The 21,730-nt window shown below is 38.0% G+C and overlaps 1 protein-coding gene across 1 annotated transcript; it reads left to right on the forward strand.

Annotated features, from left to right (window-relative positions):
* The first annotated feature begins 532 nt into the window (after positions 1-532).
* On the forward strand, positions 533-2,391 carry LOC138885399 (uncharacterized). The gene is made up of 5 exons (XM_070166345.1): positions 533-662; positions 738-822; positions 984-1,402; positions 1,577-2,124; positions 2,239-2,391. The coding sequence occupies exons 1-5, from the start codon at positions 533-535 to the stop codon at positions 2,389-2,391; spliced, it is 1,335 nt and encodes a 444-aa protein (XP_070022446.1).
* Positions 2,392-21,730: the final 19,339 nt, after the last annotated feature.

Here is a 21,730-nt window from a genome sequence, read left to right on the forward strand (position 1 = left end):
AGAGGTGATGAGTTTGCATGGAAGGTTAAAATACATCAGCAGGTTCATTTCTCAGCTCACGACAACCTGTGAGCCCATCTTTAAATTGCTGAAGAATAATGTTGTAGTCAAGTGGACTGACGAATGTCAAGAATCATTTGATAAGATTAAGAGGTACCTGTCGAATCCACCTGTGCTGGTCCCACCAGAGCCTTGAAGACCTTTAATTCTCTATTTGACAGTCTTGGATAATTCTTTTGGCTGTGTATTGGGTCAACATGACATCACGGGAAAGAAGGAGCAAGCAATCTATTATCTCAGTAAGAAGTTCACTCCCTATGAGGTCAAGTACACTCTGCTTGAGAGGACATGTTGCGCCCTAACTTGGGTGGAACAAAAGTTGAAGCATTATCTGTCGTCCTACACTACTTACCTCATTTCCCGCATAGATCCTCTAAAGTATATCTTTCAGAAGCCTATGCCCACGGGAAGACTGGCAAAGTGGCAGATTTTACTTACAGAGTTTGACATCATCTATGTGACTCGGACCGCGATGAAGGCCCAAGCCTTGTCCTATCATTTGGCCGAGAATCCGGTGGATGATGAATATGAGCCACTGAAGACTTATTTTCCTGATGAAGAGGTCATGTGTGTTGATGAGGTTTACCGTGATGAAAATCCAGGTTGGAAACTCTTCTTTGATTGAGCTGCTAATATGAAAGGTGTCAGAATATGGGCTGTACTTATCTCTGAAATAGGGCAAAACTACCCTGTAACAGCCCAGCTTCGATTTTATTGCACCAACAACATGGCTGAGTACGAAGCCTGCATTCTGGGTTTGAGGTTAGTTATAGACATGGGAGTCCAGGAAATACTGGTTCTGGTTGATTCAGATTTCTTGGTTCATCAGATTCAAGGAGAATGGGAGACTCGAGATTTGAAGCTCATACCGTACCGACAGTGTCTGCATGATCTTTGTCAATGATTCAGCTCGGTTGATTTAGACATATTCCTAGGATTCATAATGAGATTGCTGATGCCTTGGCTACTCTGGCGTCAATGTTACATCATCCGGACAAGGCTTATGTTGACCCTGTGTGTATCCAAGTTCGTGATCAACATGCTTATTGTAATGTGGTAGAAGAGGAAATCTATGGCGAACATTGGTTCCGTGATATCAAGGAATACATCAGGTTGGGGGTATATCAAGTACATGCTAGTGGATTTTTCTTGAGAACCATTCGACGTCTGGCTAGTGGATTTTTCTTGAGTGGAGAAATCCTGTACAAGAGGACTCCAGATTTAGGACTACTAAGGTGCATAGATGCTAAAGAAGCTTCAACTATCATGGACCAAGTACATTCTGGAGTTTGCGGTCCGCATATGAAAGCGTATGTCCTGGCAAAGAAGATACTTCGAGCAGGTTATTATTGGCTCACCATGGAACGGGATTGTATCAGTTTTGTTCGCAAGTGTCATCAATGCCAGGTATATGGTGATTTGATTCATTCTCCCCCATCTGAGTTACACACAATGTCTGCACCTTGGCCCTTTATTGCTTGGGGCATGGATGTCATTGAACCAATTGAGCCGGCAGCGTCAAACGGGCATAGGTTTATTCTGGTGGCCATTGATTACTTTACCAAGTGGGTCGAAGCTGTAACTTTAAAGTCCGTGATCAAGAAGGTAGTGGTGGATTTTGTTCATTCAAATATCATTTGTCGGTTTGGAATTCCCAAGATGATCATCACAGACAATGCTGCTAATCTCAACAGTCATTTGATGAAAGAGGTATGCCAACAGTTCAAGATCATGCATCGGAACTCTACTACGTATCGCCCCAAGGAAAATGGAGCTGTTGAGAATGCTAACAAGAACATAAAGAAGATACTTCGTAAGATGGTTCAAGGTTCTAGGCAGTGGCATGAAAATTTGTCATTTGCTTTACTGGGTTATCGCACTACTGTTCGCATTTCAGTAGGTGCAACTCCTTATTTGCTGGCATATGGAATTGAGGCAGTCATACCTGCAGAAGTTGAGATTCTATCCCTTCGGATCGTTGTAGAAGCTAAAATTGATGATGATGAGTGGGTCAAAACCCGGCTCGAGCAGTTGAGTTTGATTGATGAGAAAAGATTGGTTGCAGTATGTCATGGTTAATTATATCAGAGGAGAATGGATAGAGCATACAACAAAAAGGTGCGTCCTCGGAAATTCAAAGTGGGCCAAATGGTATTGAAACGCATCCTCCCTCATCAGGTTGAAGCTAAAGGCAAGTTCACCCCAAACTGGCAAAGGCCATTCATAGTGACAAGAGTGTTTCCCAATGGTGCTTTGTATTTAACGGACATAGAAGGAAAATGTGTAGATATGGCTATCAATTCTGATGCATCTATGAGGTACTATGTATGATTTCTTTGCTTAACTTCAGTTGTATTTTGTACTTGGCATGTTCAAAGCTGAAATGACGAGGGCATTTTGTTCCACTACCCAAACACTTTCATCCCTTGCCACTCATTTTGAGCCTTATTTATTATCTTTCATACCTTTCTTTTGGAATCAGTAGTAGAAGTAGAGAATGAAAAAAAATGATGATGAATGAGTGAAAATAAGAAAAATCAAAAAGAAGGAAAAAGAAAGGAAAAAAAAAGAAGGAAAAGAAAAAAAAGAAGAAAAGAAGGAAAAAAAAGAAAAAGAAAGAAGAAAAGAAAATGAAAAGAAGAAAAGAAAAGCAACAAAAAAAAACTTTCTTTTGAACTACGTTCGACCTGATTCCTTTTAAGGATACGTAGGCAGCCTTACGGTTCGGTCCCATCAAAATAAAAATAAAAAATCCCCAGACCTAAAGAAACTGGGGCAGAACTTTTGGTTTTGAAAAGATCTGATTCCAAAAGTTGTAATTTTGACCCCTTTCATCTTAAATTAGTTTGAGCTTTCATGTCACCCTTTCTTTTCAATCCTGTCCAAAAGCCTGCATTACTGCCCAAAGAAAGACTTTCCGATCAATCTTTGAGGATTCTAGGTCAAGCGAGATAGAAGTATGATTTACATCATGGGTAACACTTTGTTCATGGGCGCAAGAGAGAAAATTTAGAGTCTTATTAGTGAAAACCCACGCGGGCACCGTAATGCGATGGTGAGTTGAGAGATGAACAAATGAGAGAGGCTTGTTGGTGAAAACCCTTCAGGGCACTACAAGTCGAATGAGACTCATGACTTTATAGATAAATTGGATCAGTGGAAGCCCAGTTTTGAAGTATGAAGACAGGACATGAACTGAAAATATGATTAGTTGGACGGATTAGGCTGATCAGTCCGGAATGCATGTCATGATCATTGGAGCTAGATGCTTCCCTCAGATAAGTCTTCTTTTTCTCATTCTTCTTCATATAGTCATCTGTGTTCAGAATTTTCCTTTGTTCCTTTTGCCAAAAATCATTTCACTTTGCTCTTTGAGCTTATCTTTATGAGTCTCTTTCGAGTTAGCCCTTGTTGAACAAGCAGGAAAGGATTTCAAAGCCTACTACCAGCTTCTAAATTGCACAAAACGGAGTGCGGCCAGGCACATCACAATTGACTTGAATTAGAATAAGCAGTATGGTGATAATTGAGGTTCAGCCAATCAAGTGAATCTTGAATTTTGAGAAAATACAAGGATTCAGTAACTTTCAAAATAAAAACACAATGCAACAAGTGAGTGTGAGAGATTCAGGTCATGTAGAGGTTTTGTGGTCCAGTTCCAATCAAAAGGTCAAACAACTCCTTGTTAGCCCGAAGTAGCTAATCAGAATGAAGCATGGCAGTGGCGGAAGTAGATGCTCAGCAATGATGCCACAAACTAACCACCACGTTTTCAAACTAACAAGATTTTATTTGTCTGAAACAGGGGCAAGAAATATTTTTAATCCACAGGGACCTCCCATGGAAAAGCATGGTTCAAGGAGCAAGAAATTCTGTTCAGAATCCTCCAAAATGAGAGCATGGCTCAGGTAAGTTCATTTTCAGTTCTCAGTACCCTCCTGGATAATGGGATTTAATTTAAAAGTTTTCAGGACCCTCCTGAATAATGGGATTTAATTTAAAAGTTCTCAGGACCCTCATGGATAATGAGATTTAATTTTAAAAGTTTTCAGGACCCTCCTGGATAATGGGATTTAATTTTAAAAGTTCTCAGGATCCTCCTGGATAATGGAATTTAATTTAAAATTTTCAGGACCCTCCTAGATAATGGGATTTAGTTTTTAAATTTTCAGGACCCTCCTGGATAATGGGATTTAATTTAAAGTTTTCGGGACTCTCCTGGATAATGGGATTTAGTTTTAAGTTTTAGCGTAAGTTCTCCCTTTAGAAAATATAATTTAGCTTTAAAGTTATCACTCTTAAGATGAGATTTAATTTGAAGTTTTCAGGGCCCTCATGGATAATGGGATTTTGCTTTTAAATTCTTAGAGCTCTGTAGGTAACATGATTCGATTAACACTCAAAAATATGCCCAGATCCCAAACTGGGGCACAAAAATTTCTTTTGTTTTGTCTGTTTTGTTGCAATATCAGGCGCCCACCTGGATAATGAGGGAATACGTTTCAAGTTTTAGCAATCAGGCGCCCACCTGGATAACGAGGGAATGCAATTTCAAGTTTTAGCAATCAGGCGCTCACCTGGATAACAAGGGAATACAGTTTCAAGTTTTAGCAATCAGGCGCCCACCTGGATAACGAGGGAATACGGTTTCAAGTTTTAGCAATCAGGCGTCCACCTGGATAATGAGGGAATACATTAGCAATTAGGCGCCCACCTGGATAACGAGGGAATACAATTCAAGTTGTTGGCAATCAGGCACCCACCTGGATAACGAGGGAATACAATTCAAGTTGTTGGCAATCAGGCGCCCACCTGGATAACGAGGGAATACAATTCCAGTTGTTGGCAATTAGGCACCTACCTGGATAACGTGGGAATAAAATTCAAGTTGTTAGCAATCAGACACCCACCTGGATAACTAGGGAATACAATTCAAGTTTTTGGTAATCAGGCACCCACCTGGATAACAAGGGAATACGATTCAAGTTGTTGGAAATCAGACACCCACCTGGATAACGAGGAAATACAATTCAAATTGTTTGGTAATCAGGCACCCACCTAGAGAATGAGGGAAGTTATTTCGAGTTCAAGTCATTGGCAGGCGCCCACAAGGAGAATGAGGGAATACAGTTCAAGTTTTTGGTAATCAGGCGCCCACCTTGATAACGAGGGAATACAATTCAAGTTTTTGATAATCAGGCGCTCACCTGGATAATGAAGGAATACAATTCAAGTTGTTGGCAATCAGGCACCAACCTGGATAACGAGGGAATACAATTCAAGTTTTTGGTAATTAGGCACCCGCCTGGATAACGAGGGAATACGATTCAAGTTGTTGGCAATCAGGCACCCACCTGGATAACGAGGGAATACAATTCAAGTTTTTGGTAATCAGGCGCCCACCTGGATAACGAGGGAATATGATTCAAGTTGTTGGCAATCGGGCACCCACCTGATAACGAGGGAATAAAATTCAAATTGTTTGGTAATCAGGCACCCACCTGGAGAATGAGGGAAGTTATTTTGAGTTCAAGTCGTTGGCAAGCACCCACCTGGAGAATGAGGGAATTCATTTCAAGTTTCAAGTTGGGCGCATGCGCCCACCTGGAGAACGGGGGAACTCATTTTAGAATCCATACCAAAGTCAAGCTATTGGCAGGCGCCTACCTGGAGAACGGGGGAATTCATTTCAGAGTTACTTCAATTTGCAAATTAAGAAGCATCAGGAGCCCACCTAAAGAACAGGGTCCATTTTTCAGTTTCATATTGAAGATCAAGTAGAGATTCAAGGAAGATTCGAGACAAGAAGTAGATAGGATCTTGTATTTTTCTATTACTTATGCTGTAATTTTCCTTTTATTTTTTATGTAATGGCAGGAACCGCGGACAGGAACCTCGACGGCACTTCACTCGGTTCTCCACCTCGGTATACCCCATCACTCTTCTCACTCCGAACTACACGTGGCCTGATTCCTTTATAGCCAAGGGTATGTAGACAACTCAGATACCAGGGCTCGATCACATTCTATTTTTTTTTTCTTTAGTTTTTTTCTCTCTAAATAAGGGTCAGGTCAAAAAACATGTCTTGTTGTTCTTTGTCTGAAAACTCTGCGTGTTTCCAGTCAAAGAGAGGCAGCTGTAGACATATAATTTTTGACCCACGCATTAGAATCACCTTTAATAGTCCTAATATTTTTAGGATATTTATTTGAATTTATTTCAATAGGATATTACTTTATTACTAATTTTAATTCTATTTTTAAGGCACAAAAATTGAAAACAATACAAAAATAGTTTCGTATTCTATCTTATTCTATTTAGTTTAGGTTATTAATATTTTTATAGCAATATATCTTGTTTTTACCATGATTCTCACTTTTATTTTGAATATAATAATTTATATAAAAGTGATATATATATATATATATATATAGTTTCATAATATGATATAGTTTACTTTAAATTAGTTAGAGTTAATTTTAAATCATTTTATAAAGAAAAGGTTTAAGTTTTTTAAATTGATGGATTTAAAGGGTTATAATCCCAAATTTTTGGCCCCCTTTTCGAGCAAGAAGAAGCCCAAATTGGGGCAACCCAATCCCATAATCCCTTCAACCTAGATGACCCATTACCTTGACCCAACCCAGCAGCCCAACTCCGCCCCAAATACCCACCAACCCGCCCCAATTTCGTTTAATCTCAGTCATTCAAACACCTAGATCTAACGACCACAATTCCTCCCCACCATAATATAAAAACCAAATAATTATCTAACCCTAAAATTAAACACCCCTAACCAAACGGCCCCCCCCCAACTCCCACGCCTTCTGCCCGTCCAAAACTCGCCGGAAAACTCACTGATTCCGGCGAGTTAACTCATGGTCCCCCTTTCCCTTCTCTCTTTCTTCCACGTGGCCTGACAAATAACCGATTTTAGTTTGAATTCGTGTTTTGTTTTGCTCTCTCACACGTGAATCTCTTTCAACGGTAGATGATGGACGAAGGGTAGGATATGATTAATGAAAATTAATCATACCCCTCCATTTGCCCAGATTTTTACCAAAAAGAAGGAGATTTTTGGAATTTTGGTGGGATTTTCGGAATTTTTGAAGGGTTTTTGCGATTTCTTGCCAATGAAGGAGAGAAGCTTCGAGAGAGGGCTATATATTTGGATTTGGACAGAGATTGGAAGGGGAGAAAAATTTTAAAGACGGGAAAGCTAGGGCTTAGTTTTGATTTTCCAACTTTTCTTCTGATTTTTCATTGACATAAAAAAGAGGAAAAAAAACAACAAAAAAAAAAGAGGGCTGCTTTTTCTACCTCTAGAATCTGAAAATGCACGGGAGTTTCTGATTTTTGAATTTTTTCCCATGGAGTTGGATTGAATTCGAGGTGGAGTTGGATTGAATATTGTTGGTTTCGATTACTTTGTGTTGCTGTTTGAGATCCGTTCGTGGTTGTTTATCCAAGTTACATCATTGTCTTTTGGATTAAAGTTTGACGCCAGAACTCTGTTTGTAATTGCCCTCTTCAATCAATTAATTAAAAGGTTTCCATTCATGTGCGTTTCTCTCCCCTAATAATCTTATTTCTTGATATCATTAAGTATGATAAGAGTCGTGAGGAATTCATTTCTATAGTGATAGATATTTGATCATATTTTAGTAGAGGTTGTGTATAAAATTAGTATCTAGTTGCGATTTGTGCTCGAGAACGCTATTTGTCAATCTGTTCTTGTCATTTGATGTGCTGCACTTGACTTGGTTTCAATGTTTTGAGGCGCTGTCCCTGAATCTCTATGCTTAGCTTTATATGTGATTTGAGTTAGCTGGTCCTACGATTATTAAATGAATCATGAATCAGTGATACATGTCATATTGTTGGTAAAACCAGTTTTGTTTTTGATTAATTCCTTTGATAAAGAAGATATTAGTGTTCAAATGATACATGTTTCAACGTAAATCCTTCTTTGCGTGGATGTCTCACAATTTTAAAAAATCTATTTTGTTGGTTGTAGTTGGACTCGGTGTTGTGATTTTTTTGCTCATCTTGAATCCATTCGAATTTTGTTGCTGTGGGTTAAGTTTTTTTTTTTTTTAAAAAAAAATGCTTTAAAAAATGGAAATAGAAACAAGGATATTAGCGTTTTAACTTAATGGTCACCTGAATTGTTTTGATGGATTTTCTTGGTTTTCATATGAATCGTAGTTGAATTATTAGGCTCATTGTGATTGTGTTGATTTCATGCCCAACTTTCATGTGCTCACCTACATCTTTGAAGATAATTTATTATTCTGTGCATTGGAATTTTCTTTGGATAGTCTTGGGAGTCTTTGACTTGGTTTAAGTGGATATAAGTCCTCGTCAAGATAGTGCATCGTAGAATTGCTTAAGTACTAAACAACTTTATTATATATATATATATATATATATTGATAAGGTAAATATTTAACTTTTATTATATTTTATTCACTGCCTTTTTCTTCATCTATTATTTAGTATGTGATATTATCATTATTACTATGGCTATTGTTATTATGTTGTCTCGTTCTTTTCTCTGCTTACGTGATTGGACTTTGGATGCCGTATGTGTGTTTGGAAACTCTAGTTGTCTAGTTTGATTTGCTTGAAATTGGATCGTGGAGGGGTGTTGGAAAGGTCGAAGCCCATAAGCAATTGACTTGTCTCCATGCTTTAGGTATCGGGCTCGGCCTAATAAAAATGAAAAGTTAAAAACGAATCATGAGCATGAATTGAATTGTTTTTTTACTTAGTTCTTTTCTTTATTGATGATATTATTCGCTAGGAGCATGTTTAGGCCGTCATCACTTGGATGGGCAAGCCTTAGGATTTTGTTCGTTTCGAGGCGAGGGGTCGTTCCCTTAGTTAAATTTATCCAAGGAATGCCCCGAAGGACTTGTATATATTTTATTCCGGGGAATGCCCCGTAGTACTTGTATTTGGAGGCCGAAAGTAGAGCTTGTAGTCTTTTATTTTTATTTTTCTTTTATTAGGTGAGGACGACCTTGAGCCTTGTGTGTGTTTATTTTTCTGTGTTTGTTTTACCTCAATTCGAATTTTCTAAAAGCCGATTAGATCAAGTATGCAACCGTACTAGTTACGGAACTCGGGAAATGCCTAACACCTTCTCCCCGAGTCAAATGAACCCCTTTACCTGAATCTCTGGTGCGGACTTATGTCTTGGAGTTCAAAGTGTTTTAAAGGAAAATTATTTTTAAAAACGGTGACCTGGCACACCGAAATCAATGTCAGGTGGCGACTCTGAGTTATTTTCCTTTTTAATACAATTTTGTCACGTTCTAATTGGAAAACCCTTTTCGAGCTTTACTAAATCTTTTTATTAATTTAAGAGGGTTAAGTGAGGTTTGGTTAAAAAAAAAGGGTGTGACAGTGCTAGAGTACTTCGACCGTTTGAAGTTTCAATATTCTCAGCATTTTCTTTTCAGATACCACACAGATCACCCATCTTAGCTTTTCCTTTGCTTTTCGAATTACTCGGGGGAGGAGAAGGTGGAGGGCTTCTAGATCTAGTGTGATATGTTGACGATGCCAGTAGGTGCGAACCAACCTTGGGGATGGGAATAATCAAAATAAAGAAAAATAAAGGTAGACAAGTCAATAGGGATTCTAAAAAGCATTTGCAGGATTTAAACACGTATTGCGGAAATGAAAATTTGCATCCTAATTTGGAGAGCCTCGTTGTGCCCGAGGTAGGCCTAGCGACAAATAAAATGCCTCATTTCATTAATGCAATAAATAGGACGAACCAAAAAATGATGATAAATAAATGAGTTACTAATGGTATCTGCCTTATAACATTTGAATTTCAAAATGACTCAAAACAGATAAACCTAATCTACTTGGTCCCGGAGGGACCTTCTCCATATTTGGCCCTCTTGGCTCCATCAATCAGGTTCCCCAGGTCATGCATTTCCAGCAGAAAGTATGCCCTTGCTAGATGTCCTCCTTCGTTGCCCTCTGCATTCTGACAATCTACGACCCTTTTCCTCATATTCCATTCCATCTCCATTAGACCCTGATCCAAGTACTCTAACCTTTCTGCCGACCTTGTAGACACTTCTTTCCACTCGTTAATTGATTCCATGTCGAACTTGTGTTGCACCAGATGCTTGGCTTCGGATTCAAGGACCCTCTTGCGTAGCCTCTGATACATCATTTGTGCTTCAGCGACTTCATCTATGACCATATTTCCTTGACCAACCCTTGGCTCGAATATTCCTACTATGTTATCTTCTAACCATGAGGGGTAGAAATACACATGACCGACATGATATCGATATAGCTCGATGGTATCCTTTTCCACAATAATCTTCAAGTGCCACATGTGTTGGGCCTCACATTTGTATGGAATGGCGTCACCCTGAAAATCTGCTCTGTAATGACTCATTTTGGAGACTCGTGGTATGACTTGTTTTCTACCAGCTTGTCTCACAACCATGGTAGAAACATAGTGATGTATTCCCCTTAACCCAATCAGCACAAATTGCGGAACGTCCCTGGATCTGAGGATGAATTCATTGGTAGGGAACCACTCGAACATCCAATGAATCTGGTCCTCGATCAAATTGCTGGAAAACCGTGCCCATTCTGTGGCATTCTCCGGTTGTGCAAATCTGTTTGGGATAAAGGTCATTCTTTTAGGATGGTGGAAAGCGATGTGATTGTTCCATGTTCTTCGTGGAAACTCTTGGCGGTACTGACCCCTCTGAAGATGTTCTAACAACCAAATCTGTAATAACAAGTTACAACCCTCGAAGTGTTTGAATCCATTCTTGCAACAATCCAGAGCCCGGTATACGTCTGCTACGATCATCGGGACAATAGTATAGGTTTGTCCCTCAATTCCCTCCATTAAAGCTCTGGTTACCATGGCCAACCTGGTGTAAATTCTGTCCCCTTGGAAAGTGATGGAGTCCAAACTAAGAAAGTGATGGAGAATTTGTCATGGAAGATAAGGTAAGATTTGTTGTGTCTGTATCGTTCATAGAGGACGTCAAAAGGTATGTAAGACTTCTTCAGGCACTCTGAGTCCTCATTCTTTCTCAGACCCATCATTTTCAGAAACCGCCTAGTATTGCGGTTTTCTGGTACTAGTAAACCGAGACTATCCCATGGTAATCCAGCGAACCCTCCGATTTCCTCTAGGAGAGGAGTCATTTCTATGCCACCAAAACGGAATACAACTCTTTCCTTGTCCCAGAAAATAGTAGTAGCTTTAATCAGCATGTTGTTTGGTTGGATATCCAATAAAGAAGGTAAATTTCCAAGAACCCTTTTGACGTGATTTTTATCGCTTGGCGAAATATTTTCCCACCAGTCCAACAACAACGGTGGTATACTTCAGACCATGACGAACCTGGGGACTTTGTGCCTTCTTTTCTGCAAAATAAACAGAGTTAGACCCTTGCCCCCTCCGGATTCGACTACTTACACATTAACGATTAGCATGTCGGCATTTATCTCTCCAGATAATGCACATATCCTGATTGCGTCCATTGGGATTATGTAAATCCCAGTGGACTTTAGACAAGGTTTTCTTAGGGGGGGTTATTATGTGGACAGCATATTAACTACGACTAGGTTTGACCATGATGCATGTACAGTTATTTATCAGAGCAAGGTTTCTATAGAAATCTAGATTGGTACCCTCAAGCGGACAACTTGAGGGGGAAAGGCACGGAATTGTTGACTGCACCGTTGATCGGCTAGTTTTACCGCAAATAAGCCTTTCCAAATTTAAAGGGTAATTTTAGGAAGTGCGCGGACACTCATCAAGTGTTGCTATGATATTAGTACGCAAGAGTAGAATATGATGTTGAGTATGGAGTTATGCAAAAATAAAACAACACATTGTCAAGTATTTGCATGATAACATATGTCGCGGCCCTTTTTTTCCTTTTTTGACGGGGAAGTTCGAGTTTCGACATTCATGGGGGGTATAACTCGTTTCCTTTTGGGAATTGGATATTTGAAGAGTCGTCACCTAACGTATTATGGTTCGTTAGGGCACCTTAAGCAATTAACTCATGGACTAGTTTGCATTACTAGAGATTAGGGTAAGGGCTCAAATAACCTTGATGGGAAGGTGTTAGGCACCCTCGCGGTCCACAACGGTGGGTCCCAATCGAAATTAAACTATGTGAATTAGTCATTTTAACAAATAAACATTTTAAACTCGTACTTGCAAGTAAAGCCATGTTTTGACATTCTAAGCACATGTATGATTCAAGTAATGGAACAAGGGAAAAGGTTTGAACAAGTGGCACATATATAAAGAAAAGTAAATTTATTTAAACAACGGGAGTTGGGAAGAGGGGCCCTAGGTTGGTTAGCCTATAGGATCATACCCACACAATGCCCGATAAACACTCCTCAACGAGGGGTTACACGTGACATTAGCATATAGTCATTATATTCCTTACTACCCAATTCCCTCCCCTTGGTCATAGCCTAAAGCGTTCTAGCAACTGTGAAAGATACCCTATGCATGCACTACCCGTCCCTTCCTTGTGGCCCTGGAGGTATTTAGAACTTCTAATTTGGGTAGTTCTAGACCATCCTAAAGTACTTAAAGGAGAAAAAGCTAGGCGTCAATCAAAACAATTAGGACTGCATTAAAGAGAACAAATAAAGGCTCACATTCACCTCCACAAACATAACGAGTAAGTGCACGTCTCAAACAACATTTCTAGGTATTTAAGAGAAAAACTTAGAACATGATATCTAGGTGAGCTGAAATTATACCAAAGTGTCAAAGACCTATTCAGCTTGCCTACTGATTTTAGACCTGTTTGAATATGAGCAGTTACAGATAACAGAACATAGTTTTACAGTTACACGATTTTAAGGCGCCCTATAGGCTTGCCTATGCGTATAATAGTGATATCCTATAAGTATGGTATCTAATTGTTAATCAGGAAGGCAGTAAATCAGTAGGCAGTTTTAAATGGGTAATTGGGATCTTATAGGCATGCTTTCTAGTGATATTGATTAACACAAAAAGAGTAGGTTATTTAATCTAATTCAGAACTGACATGCACGAGTCAAACTGATTTTAAATCTAACTAAACTAGTTTTAGATCCTATAAGCTTGATTTCTATTACAACTGATTTTAAATCTTATAGGCATGGTATCTAATTATTAAAAGCTGATTTTTGAACTTACAGGCATAATTTCTAAGGAGACGAATTTGAATACACAGTGTAAAGAAAACGGAACTTCAATTACTTTATACCCTATAGGCATGATATCTAAATATAAAGCTCATTCAGATCCTCTAGGCATGGCTTCTAATTATATGAGAGTAAAGCATTCAAACCCAAGCAGATCCTATAGGCATATTATCTAACGAGCACATTTGAATTGAAATAGACCCTATAGGCATGTTATCTACCCTTTTTGCCCACACTATGCAATTACCCACCCTTTTTTACTAATCACCCTAATGTTTGTTTACATTATTACAGACCAAGAACTGAATATAAATTACATAAATACATAGAAGCTAAGCTATAAGGAGCCTAAAGCAGGCCCAAAACAGTTATGGTGTACCAAGCCTTTACTGATCTCAAATACCCAAAGTTCCATAGCCCAATTCATGTCTAGGTGTGTCAAAGTTCCCTAAGGACCTCAAGGATCCCGGGCAGTGCTCACACCCAGGCTTTCCTCAAACAAAGATTGATCATGTGCAGTGTGGAAGTGTCAGCCCTGATATGCCAGAGTTCAGAGAGATCTCAAGGGTCTCAAAGCAGTACACATATCAGAGGGGCAGGACTTAGCAATCTAAGAGTAATGTGAGAGTGCATAATGATTTGAAAGAATTTGGTAAGCAGTAGAAAGAGGGTCTAATGGAAAGAATTTTCTGAAAACCAGTACATAGTTAGGGTAGAAATAGTTTGAGAAAACATGAAGAACATTTTTTAGGATCAGAGAGCAAGTCACAGAACACACAGTTTCAGAACAGACTTCACACAAGGGAAAGAGGTAGGGGACACCTACAATGCACCTTAGTGATGGAAAACAAATACACAGATTGTTAGTTAAGTTGAGAATATACAGGTCTTAGACACAAATAGCATCGCATTAGTGAAGTAGAGCGAGTTGGAGTTAGATGAACAAACTAGACAAACACTTCATGAAGTATTCAAAGTTTTAGAAATACTAATCATATACAGAACAGGCAGAATTTGGTCATGCTGGGTGAAATAATAAACGCACAATGCAGCTTGGACATGCTAATGAACCAATTATTTAAAGCAAGATTGACATGCTAAACAGTATACTAGCTATAGCTTTTAACAGAATAAACTTAAACATGATATGTGATAGAGTAATCTAGGCATGTTGATTGCATATTGAGTAGAATAGCAAATAGAACTGGAAATCACAACTGATGAACTGCAGCAACAAAGAAAACAGATAGTTTTGGAATGTGAATTGAATCAGAACATACCAATTAAGGAGAGAATATAGAGTATAGATAAGAGATGGTGCAAGTAGCCAGCCTTGGCTTACAGCCAGCTGGATTAATAAGAATTGCAAGTAACAGAAGAGAATAGGGAGCTTTTTGAGAGTGTGAGAGTGTAGATGAACTAGTGTTCGTGTCCCAAAGTGAGGAGTAAAGGAGAGTTTATATAGCAGTTAAGAGCAAGAAAAAATAAGGTAAAGGGAATAAACCCTTCTACAATTAAGGAAGCCATATAATCAATTATACATCATTTAGTATAATTTTCCTTTAATTAAGGGTAATCAACAAACGGTAAAGGCAGAACACATTTAAGGAAAGAAAATCAAACGAGCAATAAGGGGTAAATAGACAGCTTTTTAATTAAGAAAATGATTGGTAAAGAATCAGTAAATATCATGGTTAATCGAACAAGGTAAGAAAGCTACTCATGATTGTAAATAAAGGAAATAGTCAGGAATAGGTCTTAACAAAAACAAGCAGATAAATCAAGGATCCAAATCAATTACTGATTTTAAGAGAAAAATATAGGCTTACCATGAATAGGTAAAAATGAACATTGACATATAGAATCAGTAGAAGAGTCGAACCAAGAACATCAATAGAGGCACATTAGGATCAAAAGTCATCGAATTAGGCTAAGAAGAATCACAGAAACCAAAGCATAGGACAAAGTCAATACCCAAGTAACCTAGAAAAACTCAGAATCTAAATAATAATGTCGAGAAATTAGGTCTTTTAGCATAAACAAGTTAGGGTTAAAGCAATCTTCATGAAATCAGTCAAAACACACAAGAAATAGAAGATTAAACACTCAAAATCATTAAACGTTTTGGAGAAAGAAAATTTTGGGAAACCCTAGTCATAGAAGTCAAAAACCTGAGGTATTATAGTGCTTAAAATTGGTCAGTAGTAGAGGAATAAGAGAAACTTAAAGAAAAATTACAGAAAATCAAAAACATTTTCAAGTGTGCAGAGATTCAAGCAGTAGATAGCAAAGGACCCAAGATATAGTGCTAAAAATCGGTTAACAGTAAAGAAATAAGAGATCATTAAAGAAAAGTCATTGACAAACTCAAAATCCTTCCAGATCTACAAAGATCGGGACGGATTCGTGACCAAAAATTAGGGTTTTGAGGATAAAGGGGAGGGGTAAGGAGAATCTGATTTTGAACCAGAGATTTGAACCATGGAACTTCAATAAAAATCACTCGCAAACCATGGACGAACCCTTGAAAAGCTCTGAATGAGATCTGGACGATACCACTTCGAGGTTTTCCACAAAAATCACATAATCGAACAACCAAGTGGATAGGAGACAAGTAGAGGCTTCGTAAAGCCATAGGACGCCATAGATCGGATAGGGATTCCAAGGTTTGGGGTTGATTTTGGGTGACGACGATTAGGGTTAGGGGTTGGTTTCAGAGAGAACTAGAGAGGAAGGGATTCAAGGGAGGATGTGTGTGAGAAATGGTTAGGGTTTAGGGTCGTTTGAAACTAAAAAAGGAAAGGGTGGATTGTGGTCGTTGATCTCTGTGATCAACAACCGAGATTGAAAGAGATTGGGGCCGGATCGAGCATTAGGTTTGGGCTGGGTATATTTAGGTTAAAATTGGACTGGGTATTGGGTCACATTACGACCAGACTTAAAATAAAAATAGGGCCAGATTTTAAATAGCCACTTTTAATAACTAAATCATTTGTAAAAAAATAATAAATGAGTACCAAAAATATCTTTGTGAACTAAAATGATTTAAAATAGTTATTTAATATTTTAAAAATATAAAAGATTATTTTGTGCATAAATAATGTAATTATACATTAGTATAGGCTATTTTTGCAAAAATATGCAATTTAGCTAAAAAATGTAAATGTAATTACAAAAAATGTACTAAAAATAGTTAGACACCATGTTGGCATAAATAATGAATTTAGATTGTTAAATCACCACAAAAGCAATATGAAGGATAGTTATTGGATATTTATATAATAAAAAGAGAGGAAATAAATTGATTTGGAGATTTTTAAAACTATAAAAAATTATAAAAAAAAATACTAATGCATGCTTATAACTACATATGTGCTATTGTAAAAGTATTTATATGTATTAAAAATATATGAGGAATGCTCACGGACTCCAGTATGTCAAAGTTTCCAAAGAGCCTCACGGACTCCAGGCAATGCTCACACTAGAACCATATATTCAACACAGAATTCATAAAGGATTGGAAAACTAGCCTCAATATGTCAGAGTTCAAAGGAGTCTTAAGGACCCTATGCAGTACTCACACTGGGGGTGGTAGGAACCTAAAGGACTAAGAGTAGCAATTTGAAAACTAGTACATAGAGGGTAAGGGGGAACATGTTTAGAAATCAGCACATACAGAATAGTAACAGAATTGCACCAGAGAACAACAAAACTCATGTTCAGCATATAGTTCAACTAAGTTTGTTCAGCCTAGATACTCATACCAGCATTCAAAGTAATCATAAAAGAAAAGTTACTTGAACTAACGTACAGAATTAGCCACACATTACATGCTTACAGTATCTAATAATAGTCAGAATAGGGAACATATAGCTGAATTGGACAGGGTTTCACATTATTGACAGTAACTTAGTCTAGCATTATCACTAAGTGGGATCATGTAGTCATATAGAAAACAGGAGCATGCTGGAAACTTAAATAGACTAATCGAATCAGGCATATAGAACAGAATAATAGGGGCCAAGGCATACCAGTTGAGAAGAAAGAAAGTGAAGATGCAGTAGCAATTAAGTTCCAGAACAATTTGGCATTGGCTTTCAGTCGGCCAAATAATAGCCACTTAGTACAGAAATCAGAACAGGAGTAAGAGAGAGAGCCTAAGTTTTGTAGTGAGAATAGAAGAGTTTTAGTGTCTCTAAAGGGGAAAGAGGAAGGGTTTTTATAGCATACAACAGAGTAAAACAAATAAAGTAATGAACCAATCACACACAAATAAAGTATGAAAATCAATTAACAATCAGTTAAGGTCATCATGAATCAATTAACAGGATAGAATCGAGTAAGTATCACTTACTTTAAAGAAAATCTCACACGGAATCAATCAGTAATTAAGAATGATGTTAAATAAGTAAGAACTGATTCCACAATCAATTAGGAGTCAGAATACAAGTCAGCCAGTAGTACGGGTACACAAATAAGGTAAAAACGAGTAAGAACTTAATAAGAAAATACAGGTACTAAATTCAAAAACCCAATTTAGGCAAGTAAATCAATTAACACTTTAATTAACAGAGCTAAGGTAAACGGGCAAGATCAGATAGATAGAATCAGTAAGAAAAGTGAAATAAGAATTGGAACCCTAATTTTAGGGTAGTAAAATCAGTCAAAATAATCAAAGGAGGGTAACATGCATATAGACGGCTATAGGAAAATATTGAAAAAAAATAAGAATCATAACAGGTCTGAGCCCTAATTTTAGGGCAAATAAGCTGGTCAGCAGATTTACGGAAATTGCAGTAGAGTGCATATAGACGGGCAAAAGAGAACATTAAAGGAAATACTCAACAAAAATAGAACTAGGACAGATCTTAAAAGATCTGAGCACTAACTTTAGAGTAAACAAAAAATAATACGAAAATCACAAGAGATTGCACAACATTTTTTAAGAAGATATTCAACCATAAATGGAACTAGAACGGATCTTAAAGATATGAGCCCTAGTTTTTTAGGAAAGATAAATTAGACAGAACTTTTAATGAAAAAGTCATAAGGAAATAGACATGCGGTGAGATTTTAACAAAAATAAGAACAAAATTAAACAGGTCTTAAAAGATTTGAACCCTTATTTTAAGGGTAAACACAGAATCAAAAGAATCTCAGTGATTCGTACCCAAAGAGGTGAATAATGAACGTAGATGGGGTATTGGGCTATTGGGTAGGTCAGAAAAAATTTAATAAAAAGAGCTATATTTTAAATACCCATTTAATTTAAATAAATAATTTTATAAAATAATTTATAAATGACTAAAATGTCATTTGTGGATGAAAATAATTTAAAATAATTACTTAATATTATAAAAAGTATAAAAAGCCATTTTGCATGTAAACAATGTAATTATGCATATATAGGCTATTATTGCATAGTTATTGCAATTATAGCTTAAAGATACAAATATAATTATGCATGAAATGATTAAAGCTTAATATGAATATAAATGATGAAAATCAAGTAATAAATTATTATAAAATTATTTGTGATGCAATTAGTAATACTTTGGGTAATAAAAATGCTGGAATAAATTAATTAAAATCCTTTTAAAAATCACAGCAAATTATGGAAAAATACTAGTTGATGTTCATGCACTATTTTGAAAGTATATATGCATTTTAAAATATATGAGGGAAAAATTAGGAATCAACAATGCAAATTCCCCTTGGACCATGAAGGTTGTCTTTGGATAGTGAAGATGATGTCCTTAGACCATGACGTCCCGGGCCATGAATCATGAGTTAAGGGATTCATAGGCCATGAAATGATGTTCTCGGGACATGAGAATGGTGCATCTGAACCATGACACCTTTGAATAATGATGTGCAGTATTGAGATATCCTCAGGCCATGGCATGGTATCTTCAGGCTTTGAGGATAATGCCTTCAGACTATGACCCCTTTGGACAAGTTGGCTATACATCAACCCATGAGGTGCAAAGACATGATACTAAAGGAAATAACAAGGCAAAGCTTAGCCTTGTTCAGAGCTTGGGGGCAGAGCTTGACCCCGAGAGAAGAAGATAATGCAAAGTTTAGAATAGAGAAACACTTATGCAGAGGGAAACAATGCTTAGTCCCATGAGAAGGAAGTGCTTAGCCTTACACAAATAGGAGGCAGGGCTTAGCCTCATGCAGGATTTGAGACAGTGCTTAGCCTTATGCAAATAAGGAGGCAAGGCATAGCCTCATGCAAGATTTGAGACAGGGCTTAGTCTCATGCAAAGAGAAGGTAGTGTTTAGCTTTATGAAAATAAGGAGGCAGGGCTTAGCCTCATGCAAGATTTGAGACAGGGCTTAGTCTCATACAAAGAGAAGGCAATGCTTAGCCTTATGCAAATAGGGAGGCAGGGCTTAGCCTCATGCAAGATTTGAGACAGGGCTTAGTCTCATACACAGAGAAGGCAGTGCTTAGCCTTATGCAAATATGGGGCAGGGCTTAGCCTCATGCAAGGAAAAGGCAGTGCTTAGCCTTATCCAAATAGGGAGCAGAGCTTAGCCTCATGCAATATTTGAGACAGCGCTTAGTCTCATGCAAAGAGAAGGCATTGCTTAGCCTTATGCAAATATGGAGGCAGGGCTTAGCCTCATGCAAGGTTTTGAGACAGGGCATAGTCTCATGTAGAGAGAAGGCAATGCTTAGCCTTATGCAAATAGGAAGGCAGGGATTAGCCTCATGCAAGGAGAAGGTAGTGCTTAGCCTCATGCAAATAGGGAGGCAGGGCTTAGCCTCATGCAAGATTTGAGACAGTGCTTAGTCTCATGCAAAGAGAAGACAGTGCTTAGCCTTATGCATGCACGATTTTAGACAGGGCTTAGTCTCATATAATGGAGAAAAAGCAAATAGGAGCAGAATATTTCTTAGCTGGAGATATATTTGTGCTTGTCGGTCCTATTGTTATGAAGGTAATGATTTTAAGGCGCATGTACTTGTGGTTATTCCTTATCCCTGCATTCAAAGAAAAATTGTGAGTTTTGCAGGGAGGTTGGTTCGTGCCTTTGTCCGCTTGCTTTGTTTGCTTTGCTTTGGAGAGCCTGTTCGAGTTACCCTGGGTAACACCTGGCGGCCATAGAAAATAAAGTTTTCAAAAATATGCACTTATAGAATCATTTTATAAAATATATTGGTGTATAATATCCAGTAAATTATATTATACATGAAATGATTGTTTATCCAAATAATTTTGAGGTTCCTCCCCAAAATTCTGCCTCAGTTTAGTAAGTGATCCTTCGGTCGTTCTTCATGTGGCGAAGTTTGTTGGATCTGCTCTGGAATTTTGATAATCCTTCTCAAAATTCTACCCCAGTTACTTTATTGACTTCTAACTGTCTTACACATGATAGCATTGGCTGGACTTGCTCCGGAATTTTGAGGGCCCTCCTCAAAATTCTATCCCAGTTTCTGATTCTAGGAGAAATGATGATTTTATTAAGATGTGACCGAACACACAGAGCTGCCTATGTATCCCCTCTTAAGCTAGAATCAGGTCAAGCTAGTTCAGTTACATCAGATGAAGGAATGTAAATAATCTAAACATAATATCTCTTGACCGCGTCTGAATTGATAGGTTTTGGCCAGACTTCTCCGTCCATCTCTGCAAGTATGAGTGCTCCTTCTGTTAGTACCCTAAGAACCATGTAGGGACCTTGCCAGTTAGGTAAAAAATTCCATTTGGCTTCATCCTGATGTGGAAAGATCCGCTTCAACACCAGTTGTCCCGGTGTGAACTGTCTTGGTTTGACCCTTTTGTTGAAAGCTTTGGACATTCTATTCTGATAAAGTTGACCGTGACATACTGCATTCATCCTCTTTCTGTCTATGAGGGCTAGTTGCTCATAGCGGCTCCTTATCCATTCTGCATCACTGAGTTTGGCCTGTTGTATGATCCTTAAAGAAGGAATTTCTACCTCGGCGGGAATGACAGCTTCGGTACCATAAACCAACAGATAGGGAGTTGCCCTGGTTGATGTGCATACTGTGGTACGGTATCCCAATAAGGTGAATGGTAACTTCTCGTGCCATTTCTTGTGATTTTCTACCATTTTCCTTAGTATCTTCTTGATATTCTTGTTGGCAGCCTCCACTGCTCCGTTTATTTGAGGCATGTATGATGTGAAATTTTTGTGCTTGATTTTGAAGGTTTCACACATGGCTTGGCATTATTAGTGATGATGCACTCGGGAATCCCAAATCAACAAACAATACGATCCCTGACAAAATCTGCGACGACTTTCATGGTTACAGCTTTGTAAGATACAGTTTCAACCCATTTAGTAAATAGTCAATTTCCACTAAAATGAACTTGTGCCCGTTATAAGCGGTGGGTTCAATTGGGCCGATAACATCCATTCCCTAGGCAGCGAAAGGCCAAGGTGAGTTTGTTGCATTAAGCTTGTTTGGCGGCAC

This window comes from Nicotiana sylvestris, chromosome 2 (genome assembly GCF_000393655.2).
Source record: "Nicotiana sylvestris chromosome 2, ASM39365v2, whole genome shotgun sequence".
Classification (NCBI taxonomy): domain Eukaryota; kingdom Viridiplantae; phylum Streptophyta; class Magnoliopsida; order Solanales; family Solanaceae; genus Nicotiana; species Nicotiana sylvestris.

Bases quoted from the DNA above. Each gene is read 5' to 3' on its own strand.
- LOC138885399 (XM_070166345.1), top strand. From the start codon at position 533: ATGAAGGCCCAAGCCTTGTCCTATCATTTGGCCGAGAATCCGGTGGAT. The intron at 663-737 runs GTTGGAAACTCT...TCTCTGAAATAG, and splicing joins TTACCGTGATGAAAATCCAG to GGCAAAACTACCCTGTAACA. The intron at 1,403-1,576 runs GTTATTATTGGC...TTGAGCCGGCAG, and splicing joins AAAGAAGATACTTCGAGCAG to CGTCAAACGGGCATAGGTTT.